Here is a 15,000-nt window from a genome sequence, read left to right as displayed (position 1 = left end):
CTCATCTATGGACACACACACATACACACATAGTTGTGTGCATAGTTGTGATGGATGTCCTCATGTATTCAGTACTGCAGTTGGCCTTTATAGTTCTGTGTGTTCAACAGCCTGAAGTATTAATTATGATGATCTCATTATCATGTTGAACTCTAATATGGGTGTGATTGCACTGAACACATGTGACAATAGGAAGTTCCAATTGCTGACTATAAATGACTCATAACAGCCCATAATATTAACGCTCTGATTCCTTCACAAGAAATCTGTTCTGCTGGTGTCAGATAGCACATGGTTGCCCCCCCCTACACACAATGACACAAACGCACAAACACACACAATTAGACATTTCGGCTGAAAAACGAATTGATGACAATGGCACGCGCACACGTACAGATACATTGTTATTGCCTGACCCAAGAGTCTGCGTTAATACAGTTTGTTGTCCTACTTTCTTCCTCAGGTCCTCAAATCACTGACTCACCCAATGTGTGTGTGTGTGTGTGTGTGTGTGTGTGTGTGTGTGTGTGTGTGTGTGTGTGTGTGTGTGTGTGTGTGTGTGTGTGTGTGTGTGTGTGTGTGTGTGTGTGTGTGTGTGTGTGTGTGTGTGTGTGTGTGTGTGTGTGTGTGTGTGAGTGACATTACTAACATCTGGCACCCGCTCCAGCAATGATTACTCCGCCGCTGGTGGTATATGGGAAAGCAAAGACACTCTCCAACACATTGGCATGAACAGATGGCACCGCGTATCTGTCACCAACTCTCCCCGGGACGTCCCTATACCCGGTGAGGTGCGTCATGGTATGCATGGTACCAAAACAACAATCACCTCAAACAAAATTCCCCAATTAAACAACACGTGCTGAAACACTCAAAAATCCGAAATTAGTTTGGCTGAGCGTGTGCGTCAAAGCGTACCTGTACCAGTCCAAGCCCCGTGCGTAATGCCTGTCGAAGAAGTGGGGCTCCGACCCCAGGGCGCGGATGTCAGGGTGCAGGCGGAGGAACTCCAGCAGCGCCCTGGTGCCTCCCTTCTTCACCCCAATGATCATCGCCTGGGGCAGCCGGCGAGTGGCGGTCCAGTCCTTGGTCAAGTTGGTCTCCGGGGGTCCGGCGGAACCAGCGGCACTCGGTTCGGCCAGACCGACGATCGTATCAGTCTTGATCTCCGCGGCGAGGTTCCGGGTGTACACCGTTCCGTTCCGCACCTGGAGCCAGCCGGACCCGAGGTGGTCGTCGGACGCGGGGGACCTGACTGCGGGACTCTCGGTCAACTCCGACTCGCAGCAGCCGGTCAGCAGGTAGATGAGGGAGAAGCAGAGGATGCCCATGGATGACATGATCAGGAGCCGGTGCAGGACCCTACGCAGGTCCGCGCTCGGGTGCTGTTGATGAAGTGGGTGATGGTGGTGGTGGTGGTGGTGATGATGAAAAGCGGCCATCCCTCAGATCTCCATGGAAAAGAGGCCATGCCAGCATCATCTCACTTCACATAACTTGTCTGGTCGCCGTGAAGACTCGGCGGCAGGTATTCCTCCAAACACAACCCGTTAAGAACTTTTACCGTGAGCAGATTTCCGTGCGCGAGTTTATCCAAATGTTGCCTCCCGTGGCGTGTCCAAATTCCCGGAGCCATCAAAAGGATGAGTTTCACCGGACATCCAGCCAGGACAAACACACACCCCCTCACACCCGCGACGCGTGGACCAGAGGATAGATCTACAGCTTTAATATCCGAGCTGTCTCTCGCCACGGGATTATTTTGAAAACTACTCAGGGCTCTCGTGGGGGTTCTCTCTCTCTCTCTCTCTCTCTCTCTCTCTCTCTCTCTCTCTCTCTCTCTCTCTCTCTCTCTCTCTCTCTCTCTCTCTCTCTCTCTCTCTCTCTCTCTCTCTCTCTCTCTCTCTCTCTCTCTCTCTCTCTCTCTCTCTCTCTCTCTCCCTCTCTCCCTCTCTCCCTCTGCGTCTCTCTCGCTCTGTCTATCTCACAGACAAACGCGCACACACACACATACACACACGCACTCTCTCTATCTCTCTCTCTTTCTCTCTATCTATCTATCTTTCTATCCGTCTTCTATCTATATATATATATATATATAGGCCTATATATATATATATATATATATATATATATATATATATATACTACAGATGGGAACCATCACAATTTAACAATTTATACAGGTTCCGGGTGTACAAATGGTTAAATATATATATAAATGGTTAAATTGTGATGGATCCAGTCTGTAGTAATAGTGCACGTGAAGAGACGGCAGATGGTGCACCGTGCCCCATCACAGAGATTATTATATCACACGCGTTTCATTTAATGTCTCTGATTAATTCGGCTGATGTTCTACTCTGCTGTTGTCTTAATGGTTTTCACTTCATCTTACCCCTGATAAACACAGCAATATAACCCAAATCGATGCATCCATCTACTTTTCTAACAGCAGAACGAGGCCAACGAGGTACTTAGGAGGAAGTTGTGCAGGTTTTGTGTTTATCACACCCGGTCCCGTCTCCTTAACCCTTAGACTCTGATCACTTAATTGGTTTAGTGGCCAGACGGTATTAGTCTACATTCTGCAGCTGCCAACTCCTCTCTACGCACCGTCTCTCCTGAAGGACCACCGCTTCGTCCTGGACCCCCGTGTGTAGTGGTTCTGTGTGGGGTCGAGGTGTGTAGTTGTACTGGGTGGGGTCGAGGCGTTTAGTTGTTTAGGGCGGGGTCAGGGTGTGTAGTGGTTCTGGATGGGGTCGGGGACTGGCTGGTATTGGCTGTAGATGTCCTGGGTTTGGGTCGGGGGTTGGTGTTGGTGTAGTTGTTCTGGGTGGGGTCCAGGTCTGGCTGGTGTTGGGTGTAGATGTTCTGGCTGGGGTCGGGGGTGGTGTTGTGCATGTGGTCAATGCTGAAGCAATAGACTTCCAGGTTAGAGAAGGAGATGTTTGCTTTTTTATTGTTGTACAAGGAGGTGAAATGGCTCATCAGAGACTCATTACTTTGTCTCTCTCTCTCACACACAGACAGTCTCTCTCTCTCTCTCTCTCTCTCTCTCTCTCTCTCTCTCTCTCTCTCTCTCTCTCTCTCTCTCTCTCTCTCTCTCTCTCTCTAGCTCTCTCACAAACACACACACACACACCCACTGACACACACACCCACTGACGCGCACACACTTTCCATTTGGCCTACCAGTGTCATTATACCACAGCAGATGTGACCCATGCAGGTCGTAAAATTGCAGGGTGGAAGAATGCAAAAAAAGATTATGAAGAAAAAAAACACAGCACGTCAATATCAGCTCTTTATTCTCTTGACAGTTTAGTAAGATAACGGTCTAGACAGTTAAGGCATTGACACACTTGCATAAACAGGGAAATTGTTTAAAAAACAATTAGAATCAGTTGAACAAAAGAGTTCCACCCTCCCATACTGCTTTTGTCTCACTCAGCCCTATTTCCCGCATATTAACAAACTCTTTACAAAATCCTTCCGAAATCTCTATGCTCACGTTTTGAAAAATCTTTGCAAAACTTGTCAACACACATTCTTGGTGTATTCATATTTTCACGTACATACTTTTACATCTTCGTAATATACATTAAAGCTGCATTATGCAGTTTTAAATAGCATTAGCCTGGGCCAGTCGTGAGATCAATTTGAAATCAGAGCAGGTTATAACGTCCAGTTGAGAATGTGATGTGAAACGGGCAGCGTGTCTTACAGGTTTCTATCTCACATGAGGTTTTTAAAGCCGCGGCCGTTCCTTTGGTCCAATAAATCCTCAGTGACAAATGTCCCGGACTAACCACCATCTATCACAAAGGCAAAAACAGCTGAGATACGCTCAACCAACCCTGTGATACGCAAATCATTATCCGGCCAATACTCCAATACCTCCACATCACCCAGCCAGCACTAAGCTAGTGCTACGCTAACACTTATTTTAAAGATGATTCAAAGCTTTAAAGCACAGAACGAGAATCATAAAGCGAGTGACCGACAGACAGACGGATCTGAAGGGAAGGTGGGAAGTTCTCTGGTTCCTGTGTGTGTGTATGTTCTCCGGTTCCTGTGTGTGTATATGTTCTCCGGTTCCTGTGTGTGTGTATGTTCTCCGGTTCCTGTGTGTATATGTTCTCCGGTTCTTGTGTGCGTATATGTTCTCCGGTTCCTGTGTGTATATGTTCTCCGGTTCCTGTGTGTATATCTTCTCCGGTTCCTGTGTGCGTATATGTTCTCCGGTTCCTGTGTGTGTATACGTTCTCCGGTTCCTGTGTGTGTACATGTACCGGCTGACCCCTCCTCCGCGTTCAGGGTGCAGGGTCACGGGGTCAGACGGTGTTTCCTTTGTCCTGCGCGGCTCGCTCCTCCGATTGTTCCTTGATGAAGTGGTCGACCACAAAGCCAGTGACCCTGGGGTCAGGGCCGAAGCACGTACACACACACACACACACACACACACACACACACTCACACACACACACACACACAGAGTCAAACACACAAACACACACACACACACAGAGTAAAACACACACACAAACAGACGGACGCACGAGTCAAAGACACAGTGATTTATTATCCTAAGCCTGTGGATAATACACTTGTGTTTAGCTGTATTTTTTGAGTGTGTATGCATTTTTTATATACTGTAGTGCATCTGTGTGTGTGTGTGTGTGTGTGTGTGTGTGTGTGCGCGTGTGTGTGTGTGTGTGTGTGTGTGTGTGTGTGTGTGTGTGTGTGTGTGTGTGTGTGTGTGTGTGTGTGTGTGTGTGTGTGTGTGTGTGTGTGTGTCTGTGTGAGGGTTATGAGGTCTGATTGATGCACCACTCTGCCACAGCAGACCAAATTAAGAGGCCCTGCAACATGAATAGAGGCAACACCTTGAGCTGTCAGTGTGACGTCTGAAAGGAGCCAAGAGAAGATATTCCACTTCATAAATTATGAGAATATTCCTTTAAACATGGCTCAACTATAAATAGTTAAATCAGTGTTTTATATGGTTCTAAATTAGGTCAAATTAAATGCATTTTCCTGCATATTTGTCTGATGTTTGCTCTGCCACAGAGCATGTTATGATTGGTTCGGATGTTTAGGTCATAATCAATCAACAGCAAGATGTATCCATGCTCATGTAAAGCGTTTCGACGATGGTCGCAACTCAAACTAGTTTTTCCCCATGACCTGGCTACTCTGAGTTTCCAGGGTTTCAGAAGTGTTTGTTTGTGTGTTTGTGTGTGCGTGTGTGGGTGTGTGTGTGTGTCTGTTTGTATGAGTGTGTGCGCGTGCGTGCGTGGTCTTCTTTCAGACGGTCGATGTTTTCCGGTAGAAAATAACAGACTCCCTGGCTGTCTCTCCCCCTGACCACAGCCCTGACCTCTGACCTGCTGTCTCTGACAGAGGGACCAGGAGCAGACACTCTGGAGGACATCTGCTCTGCTCCTAGACTGGGACTGGCCTTGACTCTCTCTCTCTCTCTCTCTCTCTCTCTCTCTCTCTCTCTCTCTCTCTCTCTCTCTCTCTCTCTCTCTCTCTCTATCTCTCTCTATCTCTCTCTCTATCTCTCTCAGGGCTTCATCTCTCTCTCCCGCTCGTTAAACACCTGGAGTGAAGACAGCTGCTTCTGCTCCAGAAGGGTTTGAAGGCAGGTGTTCATTGGGTCACTCAGGGGATTTGCCTGTATTGTCTTGTCGCATTGTCTGGACGTGTGTCTCCCTTGTGATGATGCTAATCAGGTGCTCAGCCTTCCCCCGGATACATAAGTGAACACATTTAGGAGAAGTGTGACGTTCGATATGCTTGTTGTCTGCAAAGTACGTATTCGAGTCAATTCACGAGAAAAACAACATGCATAAGTCAAATAGATGATTATGTTGCACTGACTGAAGCTCCCCAGGCGTGCGTCTGCCCTGAGCCATTCTCTTAAAGGTACGGTGCACCCAGTCATTGATCAGGTCCCGAGTAGCTGCGTTTCTCAATCCTCCATCCTCCAACAATGCAGTTAACCCCGCGACCGAACCAGAGCTGGGTGACATTTTTACGAGAGCTTAAATAACGGCGAGCCTAATCAAGGCTTAATGAAAGACGTTACTCAGCCGCAGGAGAGAGAGAAAGAGCCCATACCTGCCAGCCCATACCTGCCAGCCAATAGCAGCGCAGAGTGGTGACCTCGTCGCTCATTCTAAACTCAAGGAGAGCCGATTACCTTCTGTCCTCTCTCGCAGGGGGGCACAAGACCGCATGCTTTAAAGCCAACCAATGGCACCTTCTCCACCTGTCACTGAACCACACCGGGGCCAAGTGTGTGTGTGTGTGTGTGTGTGTGTGTGTGTGTGTGTGTGTGTGTGTGTGTGTGTGTGTGTGTGTGTGTGTGTGTGTGTGTGTGTGTGTGTGTGTGTGTGTGTGTGTGTGTGTGTGTGTGTGTGAGGTGAGACATGGGGTGAGAAATCCAGGCCGGATCAGAGTAGGCCCTCCAAGAAGAGATAAGCTCTACTTAGGTGGTGTGAGGTGTGTGTGTGCGTGTGCTTGTGTCTGTGTTTGTTTGTCTGTGTGTGTGTGTGTGTGTGTGTGTGTATGTGTGCTTGTGTGTGTGTGTGTGTGTGTGTGTGTGTGTGTGTGTGTGTGTGTGTGTGTGTGTGTGTGTGTGTGTGTGTGTGTGTGTGTGTGTGTGTGTGTGTGCATGAGTGTGCGTGTGTGTGTGTGTCTGTGTGGGTCAGGGCATGTGTGTGTGCTTGTGTGTGTGTGTGTGTGAGAGTGTGTGTGTGTGTGTGCGTGCATGAGTGTGTGTGTCCAGCAGGTCTGTTCACGTGCTCCACTCGGGGTTCTAATGAGCCCAGTGCCTCTCCGACATGGTCTCGTTGTCGCGGTAATGAGGTGATTGTTCCATCGTGAGACCAAGAGCCGCTTCACTGGTCCGTCTCGACCCAGCAGACAGGAATTACCTATTCATTCTTCATTTGTCCACATTTATTTTAAATATACCGTTAAAGGAGAATATGCATGACTTGAGCTATGAAGCGAACCCCAGTCAAAAGTTGGAAAAGCCTCCCTCCTTCTCCTTACCCAAGAACGAGGCTTCCTAAAAACGTGAGATTTCTTTAATCTGCTGCAGGTTGAACCCATGAACCTCAGTCCCTGTAGCATGAGACTGGGCGTCTACGTGACCGAATGGGTCTGACAGCAGTGGTTTTCAACCTCTTGCTTCAGGTGTACCACTATATTGTCATCAAGAGCTATCCGGGTTGACCTCATATGCAAACAGTGAAACATTTATAAATACACATGCAGAGTAAAGAGTGCCAGGGCCCCCTTTATACAAAATGATTATGCAGGAAAGTAATGGCAAGTAGGAAACAGTGGAAAGAAAAAGATCAGCAATGCTGCTTATGCTCACAGTGTGTATATTTAGCAAACTAACAAAACATTGATGGAAAGTAATGTATTTGGCAAATTGGAATTTGCGTTCATATCCTTAATTTGAAATGCTAAATATCCTGTTTTGTTAGTGCATCTTTCTTTTAGCACTACGGCTAAGGATTATCATTTGAAGATTTCGATCGGCTTCTCAAGCCTCTTAACTTCCCCAGTATCCCAACCCAAAGTGTCAGCTGTTCCTTCCTCCTCGTCATCACCGCCCTTCACACGGTGCCAGTGGCTCACCTACCGCACCCTGCGTCCTTGGCCGGGGTTAGACCAGCCCAGCGGGTGTCATTGAGCAGATACGTGTCTCTCTCCCAGGATCAGTGGTGGTTGAAGTTAGCCTAACAGCCTTTATCTTAACCCTGCGCTAACCAATCCTCCTTCTTAAGCCGGAGCAGAGAGAGGATTAACCCCTTCTGCCGTCTGAACGATGATTTACAAATTTGTAACGCATCGTAAGAATCAACCGTTTCTATAGGATAGCATGGCTATGTATAGGTTGTTTACTCAAGAGCTTCTAATCCGTCTTTAAATTGAAATAGGATACGCAAATACAATGCTTGTTTGTCTGAGTTTAACATGACCAGCCGAAAGAGATTGAAATATGTGTTTGAGAAATCTGAAGGACAAGCCGTTAGAGATACAATATTAGTGCCTTCATTCAATTCTAAATTAGTTCTCATTAATTTTGTGGCACTAGTTTAACTTATTTCAATGTTACCTTGTTAGAGGTACCTTTGAAACCTGTTACCTGTTGCACTTTGTATAGTTACTTCTGGCATCAGCGAGGGCAGAATCCGTAGATGTTAAACTCTTAAGAGCCTTACTAGCATTAGTTAAAAGTCATTGGCAGAGTCTCAGAAGTGGGACACGCAAAGTAGTGGTCTTGCACAGAGTCCACATTTGACTTTAATTACATCACGCATGAATTGTTACTCAGACTCAGTAGTTTGTTAACTCACTGTATTTAAATGCTCATTCGTGAGCTGGATATGGATGTGGAAGGCAGTTTCCTTCCGGCTCCCCCCATCTCTGCATTTTTCTAATTTAAACTCATCAGCGATGTTATTCTTTGCTCAATCTGTTTTATTTGCATACAGTTTGCTGACATGTCCAGTGGAGCGACCCTAACATGTTTGCTGCTAGTGCCAGTATGATGCACGTAACTCTGAGGAGAAGAAAAAGTTGAAAAAGCACCACATTATGAAAAGACACAAAACCGAAAAATTTGACATCACAGATATACGGTTCTTAATCCTCTAAAACCCGACTGTGTCAGGCCTCATCGCGACGACAACGCCCTGATCCCGTGGACCCACTGAGCTGTTGGCAGCACCGCCTGCATAACGTCCGCCGCAGCAGATACGGCCCGGCCAGGCTAATTATGCTAACGGATCTACACATGAGGAGCTAACAGTCAACAGAGTGTGAGGATTATGGAATTAGAATATCATGGAGGTGCTGCTGGAGCGAGGGATCTGTCAGCCGCCCGTAGAAGGGTCAACATTCACCGTTTATTTTCAGTCCCGGAGCCCAGGGCCCTCGTTGGTGCGCGACGGCTCTGTATCGACAGGCCAGCCTTTCCTTATGCAGCCTCTTAATGGAATAATAATGAATAGGAACTGCATGGAGCCGTTGTCTGGAAGTCAATGTATTTCTCCATCGATCTGATGGGTATTGATTTGGCTTCTACAGGTACACCCGGGGCCCACTGCTCTCTCTTCGTGCTGCTTTCTGTCCACTGAATGTATAATTACACTGGCGTTATGCGTGAGCGCACGCGCGCATACGACACGAAGGCACTCACCTGCAGGCAGAGAGCAAAGACGTATACATATTCTCTCAACACACAGAGGTTTGATTACAGAAAAACACAAACACACACATGATCACATGAACACACACACACTCATCTGCTCACACCTGCCATTATGTCGTGGGCTTTGAATTTAAGCCTCAAACACAACCGGTCAATGTCTAACCCGTCAGAGTAGAGAGGGGGAGAGACAGAGAGATCACAGCACAGAGAGAGAGAGAGAGAGAGAGAGAGAGAGAGAGAGAGAGAGAGAGAGAGAGAGAGAGAGAGAGAGAGAGAGAGAGAGAGAGAGAGAGAGAGAGAGAGAGAGAGAGAGAGAGGGAGAGAGATGGTAGAGATTATAATAACCTAGTGAGATTAGGACTACCTGCTGGAAGGTCTGTCCTCATTTCCGCTGCCTCCGTCCACATCTGTTGATCTGTTGATCTGCTGCTATTGTCCTAACGCGTTCCCCCAGCTCAGAGATTACAGCCCCAAGACCCTCCATCCATGGAGAGAGAGTGTGTGTTTGTCTGTGCGTGTGTGTGTGTGTGTGTGTGTGTGTGTGTGTGTGTGTGTGTGTGTGTGTGTGTGTGTGTGTGTGTGTGTGTGTGTGCGTCTGCGTGTGCGTGTGTGTGCACGCTTGTTTGTGTGGGCGGAGGGGGGGTTTGTAACTACATGGATGTTATCCCGGATAAATCTGTTATCCAGTGTATCCGGGGTTTCTTTCTGTAAAAGGGGATTAAAGAGAGACAGAGAGAGCAATAGAGAGAGAGGGCGAGAGAGAGAGAGAGAGCAATAGAGAGAGAGGGCGAGAGAGAGAGAGAGAGAGAGAGAGAGAGAGAGAGAGAGAGAGAGAGAGAGAGAGAGAGAGAGAGAGACAGAGAGACAGAGAGAGAGAGAGAGAGAGAGAGAGAGAGAGAGAGAGAGAGAAAGACAGAGAGACAGAGAGAGAGAGAGAGAGAGAGAGAGAGACAGAGAGAGAGAGACAGAGACAGAGAGAGAGAGACAGAGCTTAACTAAAGGGGGTATTATCCTTTGCTTTCTATGCTTCACCTTTATTAATAAATTATATAGATGTATTTTGGTGAACCCTCCCTGTTCTATGTCATATGAACCAGGATATACCAGATGTTTAACATGGAGTCCTGACCTGTATCCATCTGTGACACAGGTTGGGACTTTTTTAAATCAACAATGCAAATAATTATGAATAAAATAAATAAACAATGGATTTCACATAACAGGTCTAATAAATAACATTTTACAGAATAGAATTATTGGGAAAAAATATATTTTTGGGGATTTCCATCGGTTCAACAGGTTGTTAAATTTTCCTGCACACATGATTTGATGCGTTGAGATTTGGTTCTGTCAGCTTTCAGGTTTTTTAGACAACTCTGAGGGGAATTTCCCTCACAAGCAAGCTTGTGAACACAACCAAGGAACAATGCAAGTTCTGTCCTCAAACCATGAAGCACATTATTTATATGGAATTCTATGAAAAGGAACACAAAGTGTATTGTAATTATTTTCTGCATTAACATTAATATTACTATTATTATTATAATTAGAATGGATTTTGTGCACCTCATTATTTGCCTCAAGTGACCCGTCACATTTCCATCTGAGTTTGTTTTTCTAATCTCCTTCAAAACAGGGGCATCGCATAATGCTGTCCATGATTATTAGCTCTTTTGTTTCGTAGTTCACAGCCAAATCAGGCTGCGGAAGAAGCATTAATATAATCATAAAGCTTTGGATTAATCAAGAGCAATAGGACTTTCCCCCCTTCCACCCCTAAATCACACAGACTGGTATTAGGATGTTAATCTGCTGCTCCTCATTGGAGATCAGCTAAGGTGATTTGAGGTTTGAGTCCCACGAATTTAAAATCTCTACCAGAAATCTTCTTTACCAATTTTAACCAACTCTACAAGTAAAGAAAACACTCTCTTAAATAGATCTTTCCAATGTGTGGGGGGGGGGGGGGAGAGGGTGGGTAGAAAATGTTACTGTGTTGAAAATACCAAACCTATTCTGATAAGCTTTTCTTTATAAAGGCTGCAAAGAGCTGTAACCTTTAGGGTAGTCTGTGTTTCTTTGTTCTGTGTTCTTCAACGTTCTGACTCCCAGCACATACTGGGACACAGCCTCTCTGATATTGCTTTTGCTACCGCTATCGGCATTCTAGCCGTAGCCTCTGGCTAAAGTCAATGACGCTTTCCGAAAAACACGTACCCTATTCTCTACTCATTTCTGGCATGGCTACACCCAGACGACCCCCACCTCCACCTCTTTCCCAAAATCACCCCCAAAATCATGAACTAGGTCAGCCACCCTTGTTCTAATTATGAAGCCCCCCCCCCCCCTAACCACAGGCTCCTCCCCCCTCCCCCTCGGGCCCCTCCCCCCCTCAGGCCCCTGACAGTAGCCACTAGCCTGAGAGTGATGAGTGTGTGCATTTGGCTGGACCCCCTCTGAGAGGACGCTGTGTCTTTAGGGCTAAATAGGACACACACACACACACACACAGACACAGACACACACACATACACACACACACACACACACACACACACAGAAACGCACGTGCTGGGAGTCACACCAGAAATTAGGGAGGCTGACGTTCATGTGTCCGTTTGCGTGTGCACACTAGAGCGCACAACACGCTGTCTAGTGTGCACGTTCCAGTGCATACAGTGAGATTCAGTCATGATCTGCCACTTTTAATCTTCACTCTCTCTGACAACTTCTGGGTTCATGGTGGGTGAAGAGTTTATGTCTCAATGCTGTTCACTGCCATGGGTATCAAAGGGCATTGGAAACGTGCAAAGGGATTTTGAATTCATCCGAATTGCTGTACGGGTAATTACCAAATAGTAGTAAAATAAAACCTCAAATTTTGTAATTACATGACAAAATCCAACTAATGTTCCTTTAATGATATACGGGAATATTTCGATAGTCATTTAATGACATCAGCGGTGTTGTTGTTAACCTCATGGACTTTAAATATAATGCGGCTCAGCCTCCCCATTCTTAACTTTATAGAAATACATAAATAATATATTTCCATTTTCAAACGTCCAACCATCAAGGGCAGCTTTCCCAAAGTGTGTGTGTGTGTGTGTGTGTGTGTGTGTGTGTGTGTGTGTGTGTGTGTGTGTGTGTGTGTGTGTGTGTGTGTGTGTGTGTGTGTGTGTGTGTGTGTGTGTGTGTTTGTATTCCCATGTGGTGGCTGGCTCTATAGGAAGTCTATTCCCTGGGAGCTCCCAACCCAACAGGCTGAGCAGTGACATATGTTGCTCACACTTCATGGACACACACAAGCAAACACACAGGCCCCTAAATGCACACACTTACACACAACTATGCACACATATTCATGCAGAAACACATTGCAAAGACCATGACTGTGTGTGTTGATTTGTGTGTGTGTGTGTGTGTGTGTGTGTGTGTGTGTGTGTGTGTGTGTGTGTGTGTGTGTGTGTGTGTGTGTGTGTGTGTGTGTGTGTGTGTGTGTGTGTGTGTGTGTGTCTGTTTATGTTTATGTGTGTGTGTTTGTGTCTCTCTGTCTGTCTGTCTGTCTGTCTGTCTGTCTGTGTCTGTTCTTCCGTGACTTCTTGTGTGTGTGTGTATAAGTCTATGTGTCTGTCTGTGTGCGTGTCTTTTTGTGTCTGTGTGCATGCATGTGTGTGTGTGTGTGTGTGTGTGTGTGTGTGTGTGTGTGTGTGTGTGTGTGTGTGTGTGTGTGTGTGTGTGTGTGTGTGTGTGTGTGTGTGTGTGTGTGTGTGTGTGTGTGTGTGTGTGTGTGTGTGTGTGTGTGTGCGTGTGTGTTTGTTTGTGTCTTTCGAAATTTCCCTCAGCGTAGCTTTGACCGCTGGGTACGACTTGGCTGAGGGGTCTGCGGGGTCTCAAGGAGCCGTGGGGAATCGGGCTAGTGCGGAGGAGCTCTAAGTACACAATGGAGGGCTTATAGAGCTCCGGGCGTCAGAAGGTGCAGTCGGGTGCCCGTCTCCCGCTCTAGTGATTACACAACGTCCCCGCTATTCTCCAGGTCCAAAATAACCCACACAGCCTTCAGCAGCGGCCTGACCCCGTCAATCAGCCAATCAGGAGACAGCTGGAGTCGGAACACAGAAAACACAACAGGGACTAGCTACTCTTTTCATGACCAGCGATCCGAGACCAGTTAGTGGTCACATAGAAAACATGCGCGCACACGCCCGCAGAACATAGACGTGGGCGCCTACGAACACACACAAGCACGGAATACACACACACACACACACACACACACAGTCTCACATATACGTGCGCACACACACGTATTGTAACACGCGCATTCACAAACACACACACACACAGACACACAACACGTGCTCACTGCGCACACACACACTTACACACACACACACACACACACACATTGGACCTTTAAGTAAGTTCCAATCCACAAACATGTTATAAGCCTTGAGCAACAAGGGTTTGTGATGCGGAACATCATGTAGAGTTATGCTTCGGATGCCTTCTGTATGCTGGCCTTTCCTTACTTTCCCCCGGAATCTCTCATACTTTCTCCTTTGTTATTCTGATGCTTCTGTTTTATTCAACTTGTTTACACAGCAGACTATCCATACCCCCTTTCCCCTTTTCCAGGGCTTCTTCAGGATAACTGTCAGTGTACCTGCTCACAGCTGCAGCAATTGTTAATGCTACAGTCCTTCTATTGCTGCTATAGCATATACTGGTAACACTGATAAGGGCCTGTGCGGAAAAACCGCAGCCTGGTCACTATGCAACATTTCCCCTTTACTTGCGATGGCAAACAATGATCCAACCTGCTGCCGGTACTAATTGCTCAACCACGCATTCTGCAGGAAGTGGTGGGGAGTGGCGTGGATTGGTGGACCTCAGCTTCAAACTATGGACCACACTCGGGTGGGGGGTTGGGCTAGGGGGTGCAGGGGGTGCACTGCACTAAGGCATCGAACAATCACACAGAAAAATCCAATCAAGTCATTTGAAGACTGAAGCCCCTTCAAGAGCCTGCTTGAGGCAGAGAGGAGAGGGGAGGGGGGGGGGGGTGGGGGGAGGGGGGAGGTGGGGTTGGGGCTGAGTCGGGGGTGGGGGGGTCAGACCCGGACCCCTGGACCAGGTCATTAGTCGGCAACGCAGCGTCTCCAGACAGCAGCGGCTCCATGCCAGCTTCTAGAACAATCCCCCCGTGCTGCCAAGTGTCCCGTCTGTTTCATTAGCCGTTCTTAACCTTCCCCCTGCACGCACACAAACACACGTACGCACACGTACGCGCACACACACACACACACACGCCTCTCTGTCTCCTTCTCTCCTTCACAGCACACAAAAACCCACATATAACACTCTCGTTCAAACGCGCGCACACACACACACACACACACACACACACACACACACTCCTGACTCTCTTTCTTTCCTTAAAGCACACAAAAACACACATGCACGCTGACACGCATGTACTCATGCACACACACACACACACACACACACACACACACACACACACACACACACACACACACACACACACAAACACAAACACACATACAATTACACACCTACGGACACGCACACAAAAGCTGCAAAACCCGACCACAAGCACGCATGGGCCCCTTCACCCTCCACACACATGTCCTCACACCCCATCACAGTGAAAGGGCAGGTACTGTGTGTGTGTGTGTGTATGTTTGTTTCGACGCCTGTGTGCGTATGTCTATGTGTGTATACGTGCGTAT

At 47.3% G+C, this 15,000-nt stretch overlaps 1 protein-coding gene across 1 annotated transcript in view; it reads right to left on the bottom strand.

Moving 5' to 3' along the window:
* The window catches only part of hs3st3l (heparan sulfate (glucosamine) 3-O-sulfotransferase 3-like), a 12,269-nt gene extending 10,800 nt beyond the window's left edge, over positions 1-1,469 (bottom strand). Inside the window, exon 1 of the mRNA XM_056577204.1 lies at positions 919-1,469. Coding sequence (XP_056433179.1) covers positions 919-1,442 — 524 coding nt within the window. The 5' untranslated portion in view covers positions 1,443-1,469. The remainder of the gene's footprint in view (positions 1-918) is intronic.
* Between the last annotated feature and the right edge of the window lie 13,531 nt (positions 1,470-15,000).

This window comes from Gadus chalcogrammus, chromosome 18 (genome assembly GCF_026213295.1).
Source record: "Gadus chalcogrammus isolate NIFS_2021 chromosome 18, NIFS_Gcha_1.0, whole genome shotgun sequence".
NCBI lineage: Eukaryota > Metazoa > Chordata > Actinopteri > Gadiformes > Gadidae > Gadus > Gadus chalcogrammus.
The sequence above is the reverse complement of the archived record's forward strand: the minus strand, read 5'-3'. Positions and strand labels throughout refer to the sequence as shown.